The 6,000-nt window shown below is 39.5% G+C and overlaps 1 protein-coding gene across 1 annotated transcript in view; it reads right to left on the bottom strand.

Moving 5' to 3' along the window:
- Positions 1-319: 319 nt before the first annotated feature.
- Positions 320-6,000, bottom strand: part of htr2cl1 (5-hydroxytryptamine (serotonin) receptor 2C, G protein-coupled-like 1) — a 260,209-nt gene continuing 254,528 nt past the window's right edge. The window contains exons 4-5 of the mRNA XM_041220521.1: positions 5,668-5,868; positions 320-1,639 (exon numbers count right to left, since the gene is read on the bottom strand). Of these exons, the coding sequence (XP_041076455.1) occupies positions 801-1,639; positions 5,668-5,868 (1,040 nt within the window). The 3' untranslated portion in view covers positions 320-800. The remainder of the gene's footprint in view (positions 1,640-5,667; positions 5,869-6,000) is intronic.

Below are 6,000 nucleotides of genomic sequence, written 5' to 3'. Positions count from 1 at the left end.
GTTTAACACATTTCCCCTGTTGGGGTCCTTTGATTAGTTTGTTTTATTTCTGCTACTGCTAGTTTCTTGTCACAACATGGAATAGATACAGGAGGAGTTTCAAAATTAACACTGCTGGTGTTCTTTCGAGGTTGAGAATAACTCTTTCTTTTGATTCCCCTCCATGAGAAATGTTCAGTCCTCAATTCAATTCTTCAGTTGTATCATTACACATGGTGCCTTAAATCATCCACGTTTATCTTTGAAAATAGTGGTGCTATCCTGCGTTGAAGGATGGGGCCAAAAGCAGAAAAAAAAAAAAAAAAAAAAAAAAAAAAAAGGAGTTGATCCAGGCAGTAATTGAGACACGCAAGAACTATAATAATCTATAATACCACAAGGGGGCACTGCGTTCCTAGAAATCCAAACATCTGAAGTACTGTAGGAATTTGAAAGACAGGATTTAATCTGCAAGGGGCTGAGCGGAGGGCCTAGGAGGACAGGGTTACCAATGCAGCTTGGTAGCTATATTTTGAGGGTGCCTTTAAAACACACATACCACAGCACAATCCCTGGGTGCTATCTGGATAATGTACCCTGACCATCACATACAGATCAAAGTTTTCCTCACTATTTTCCCATAAAAAATCATTGCTACAACAATCTATACTATTAATTCTTTACACATGTATAAACAAAAACAGATACAGTCTGTGATGGCTGTCATATTATGCATTGTACCAAACACACTGTCCAGGGCTTGGTAGCAGTTACTTAAATATTGTCTATTACAGTGGGAAGTTATTCCACAGCGAATAAGACTACACACAGCTGATTCTGTCAATGATGACATTGCAGCTGTTAATAGATACTTCCAAGGTACCTGGTTGCATTTCCAGTGCCTCGTCAGTGTTGTTCTGATCCATGCTGTTCAGCTCATTCCCGTTTCTATAGCTGAGGTTGATGTCTTTCTCATAGATGGTGGTAGTGAGGCTGGGCGGCTGCTGTATGCCATTCAAGGGTGTTTTACTGTTCTTGTACTGGCACCGGATATAACTGGAAAACGCCTGCCGGTAGGTTTTATTGAAGAGGGTGTAAACCAAGGGGTTGACTCCAGAAGAAATGTAGCCCACCCAGGCAAACACATTGAGCAGCTCTCCAAGGAGCTCTCGGTCACAGGCTCCTTTGCAGAGGACAGACATGACGTTAGTGATGAAGAATGGGCACCACATAAGCAAGAAAAGAAAGAACACCACTCCCAGAACCTTGGAGGCCCTGCGCTCGTTCCTAATGGCCTGCATCATGCCTTTGCCACCCGTCTTCTGCTCTCTACTGAGGGGAGAGTTTAAGTGGGAAGGCCGTACTAGGCTGTGTATTATGGATATGTTGTCAGAGGGAGTCTGGCTGGCATCCTTCTTTAGACAGTTCAGGCTGCTTCTCCTTTGCTGTTTAGGGTTTTCCTCGTGTAAAAACACAGTGGCCTGTCTCTGCAGAACCTTAACTGTCAGGCAGTATGTGAAGACCATGATGATGAGGGGGATGAAAAAAGCCACAAAGGACCCGATGAGAACAAAGTTCTCTTCGTTTAGGATGCAGCTTCCATTAACAAAAACTTTGGATTCGTCATGGAGGCCTATGACAGGAATGGGCATTGAAATACCTGTTGCAAAACAAGAGGAAAAGGCAAATTAGTCATTTTGAATAAGTGCTGAGCAGTTCAGAACAAACTACGTATTTATTTGAAGACGAATCATTTTGCCTCAAACCCACTTGGTTTGGGGGTCTAGACGCGGCAGCAGACCCTCTTGGTTGACTATGTGGTAACTGAAAAAAAGTGGCAACTCAGAGAGGTAGAGGGATGGTGAAATTAATGAACTTAAATAGGAGTAAAGTGATCCAATGTGTGTAACTGAAGTTAAAAAAACATTTAAACGCTGTTTGTCATGTGAAGATAGCTAGGATCTCCACGTGTAGCTGTGCTGAACAGGTTGTTACATTCAGTAAGCACAAATCATAACGTACCTCAAAGCACTATACAATACAAAGCAATGCCAACAATTAGTCCAGTGAATTACAAAACAGCAATTAAAAGAGATTACAAAAGTGGTTTTAATTGTAAAAAAAAAAAAAAAAAAAAAACTCAGTTGTATCAATATAACAACGAGTTAAAACAACAACAAAAAAAATACAATTGGAAATTTAAAAAAGCACAAAAGAAAATATCAGTTTAATTTGTAAAATAGGAACACTAAAATAGAAAAGCTATTTTCTAAAAATAAGTTTTCAGTCTTGACTGATAATCAATAAGAGTCCCATCTTCCCTGAATAAACACGTCAACATGCTATTGAATGTTCCAACAGAACTGTGAGATTTTTTAATGTTTTTTGATTCCCACCCTCTGTGTATTATAGCACTGGGATGTCAATCAACCCCAGTTCTTTATGAATATGGCCAGTGGAACACCAGTGTAGGGAGAGAATAAAATATAAGGCTGGAAAATTCCACGGACATTCATTTCTTAGAAAGATGTCTAACTATGTGTGAATCTGTCAGAAGTGGAGCTTGATTTTTTGTTAAGTGACAATCCTTCAAGGGCTCTAAAAGAAAAGAAAGCAACATAGAGCTGTCCAAGCATGGTGCCTACAGGTAACTAACCGATCTATTGAAAAAGCCTTAGAAGTCTGACAGTGTTTTTCAGACATGGTTGAAATAGTGTTTCCGGTGTCCTTGTCTGTTGTCTCATGCTTTGTGAACTGTCACAAGCCATTGAAGGGAAGAGTGAGGGAACAGGTTTTGAAAAGGCCTGTGACTGTTCCTATTACATAAAGCAATTACAAATGTTCTGTGGAAGAGGGAGTGACAAGGTTCAGTGAGCATGGACTGGCAGGTTGCACACACTAAAGATTGCAAGGTAGTTATGGGACAGACTGAACAGTTACCCCTACAGCTCCACAGCTGCCTCTCAGAAATCAGCACTCTGAATACTAACCCTACAACTCCACACCTCTGCTAGAACTCAGCACTCTGAATAATGACCCTACAACTCCACACCTGTCAGAACTCAGCACTCTGAATAATGACCCTACAACTTCACAGCTGCCTGTCATGATTACAGTAATCCCTCCACCTTTATGCAACAACATGCTACAATATCACTAACTTTGCTAATTCTGTTGCTAAGTTACATTTATCATCAGTCGTATATATATATATATATATATAGATATATATATATATATATATATATATATATATATATATATATATATATATATATATATATATATATATATATAGTGCCTTGAAAAAGTATTCAGCCCCCATCCCTTTTGTCACATTTAAGAGTCTCAGATTCAGAATTTGAAATAGGTTAAATTAGGATTTTTTCCCACTGATCTGTAAAGCCTTGAGCACCATGTCAAATAAAAAAATAAATTCCAAAAGCTTTCAATAATTTACTAAAAATGAAAAAAGGAAATTATCAGATTAAAAAAGTATTCATACCCTTTGTAATTGCAAGCCTAAATTTGCTCAGGTGCAATATATTACCTCACAAGTCACATAATTTGTTGATGGACCACCTGTGTAAGAAATTAGTGGATCACCTGATTTAAATTAATCTGTGAGGATAAATACTGCTTTCTCTGTATGGTCCCACAGTATGGTAGAGACTTTCAAAAGAAAGTATTAAAATGAAGACAAAAGAGCATTCTAAACAAGTCAGGTATGTGATTATAGAGAAGCACAAATCTGGGGAAGGGTACAAAACCATTTCAAAGGCATTGAACATCCTTCAGAGCTCATCGTACAGAAGTGGGAAAAATACGAAACTACCACCACAATGCCTATATCAGGCTGCCCCTCTAAACCTAGTTGCCGGACAAGAAGGGCATTTCTTAGGAAAGCTTCTGTGAGGCTAGCTGTTACTCTGAATGACTTACAGAAGTCAGTGGCTGCAATGGATGATGATGTTCATGTACCAACAATCTCCAAGGCATTCCACAAAAAGGGCCTTTATGGGAGAGTGGCAAGGAAGAAGTCCTGGCTGAAAAAAACCCATATCCTTGCCCACAAAGAGTTTGCAAAATGTCACCTAGAAGATACTGCAGTTATGTGGCAAAATGTCTTATGGTCTGATAAGACAAAGTTGAATTTTTTGGCCTGAACGCTAAGCGGTATGTGTGGCGCAAATCAAACACTGCACTCCAGCCAGGTAACACCATCCCCACCATAAAGTATGGCGGAGGTAGCATCATGTTATGGGGATGATTTTCAGCAGCAGAGACTGGCAATATTATCAGGATTGATGGGAGGATGAATGGCGCACAATACAGAGAAATCCTGGATAAAAACCTGCACCCCTCTGCCAAAAACTGTGGAAGAAGTTGTCTTTCAACAGGACAATGATCCAAGGCACACTGCCAGAGCAACACTGGAGTGGCTTAAAATGAAGAAAATAGATGTCCTTGAGTGGCCTAGTCAGAGTCCTGACCCATCGAAAATCTATGACAAGACCTCAAAATTGCTGTCCATCACCGTTCCCCAACTAACTTGACACAGTTTGAGCAATTTTGCAAGGCGGAATGGGCAAATATTGCTCCATCACGGTGTGTAAAGTTAATAAAGACTTATCTGAAAAGACTACTGGCTGTAATAGCTGCCAGAGGTGGTTCAACCAAGTATTGAACCAGGGGGATGAATACTTCAAAAATGATGACATTTCAGTTTTTTAATTTTTATTATTTTATTGTTTACTAATTTCTTTCTTTTTGGGGGGAACTCTGTGAAGAAGAATGTGTGACTCACAAATAAAAATTCCCAATCTAATGCATCAAAATCCCAGGCTGCGAGACTCTTCAATGTAAAAAAAGGATGGGGGCTGAATACTTTATCAAGGCACTGTGTGTGTGTGTGTGTGTGTATATATATATATATATATATATATATATATATATATATATATATATATATATATATATTACTGTTCCCTTTGTGTTCTTACAGCAACTACTCACATATTGTTTTTATTAAGTCTGTGTTACCCAAATATGCAGTTTGTAAATCACTGTTAAGATGCTTTGCCTATTAGTTCAAGAGCTGCTCTTTGGTTCTATTTGCCTCCCATAATAAAGACTAGATGAGTGTCTTTATATTAGTAACCATCCAGAGAGCAGTACAGATCACTACTGTAGCTGGCAATGGTCCTTATTGGAAAGACACATTTGACTTGACTATGCCTTGAGGTGACATGGACCATTAACCGTAAATAATGTGCCCATAAGCCAGGGGTGGCAAACTCAGTTCTTGGAAGGCCGCAGTGTCTTCTGGCTTTCGTTTCAACCAAGCTCTCAATTACTTAATTGGTTTAATTATTTGATTAACTGGACACATTTTATCACTTCTCCACGGGCCTCAAAATGTTTTATAGGTCGTGTACCTTGAATCAAATGCATTATAAAACCATCAACTGTAAAAGACCCTGAAAAAATAATGAACATGTTCATTTGAACAATTAATTAGATCAGTGAAGTGAAGTGAGAGCTTAAGTTGGAATGAAAACCAAAAGACCCTGCAACCCTCGAGGACTGGAGTTTGACACCCATGCTATAAAGGTTTCATTCTTACCCTGTGTATAGAGCTTATACTTATAAAACACAAGGCAATCCTTTTAAGAATGAGGTATTTACCAATGGATATGGTCCAGACCGCAGCGATCTTCATCCTAGCCTTGGTGCGTGAGTTGAAGCGGCTGTGCTCGATGGGGTTGCGTATCGCCACATAGCGATCCAGAGAGATGGCGCACAGATGCATGATGGACGCAGTGGAGCACAGCACATCCAGATAGATCCAGATGGGACATAATGCACTGGGCAGAGGCCAGGCATAGTCTGCAACACAAAACAGAGCTCCGGATTAGACATTATCTTCAGATTCAGATTCAGAGTCCTTTTGTCATGGAATGTATTGACTCTAGAATGTCTGGTTGTTATCTGTAGAAGGAAGCATCTCTTGTAAAAGTG

Source organism: Polyodon spathula, chromosome 20 (assembly GCF_017654505.1).
Source record: "Polyodon spathula isolate WHYD16114869_AA chromosome 20, ASM1765450v1, whole genome shotgun sequence".
Classification (NCBI taxonomy): domain Eukaryota; kingdom Metazoa; phylum Chordata; class Actinopteri; order Acipenseriformes; family Polyodontidae; genus Polyodon; species Polyodon spathula.
The sequence above is the reverse complement of the archived record's forward strand: the minus strand, read 5'-3'. Positions and strand labels throughout refer to the sequence as shown.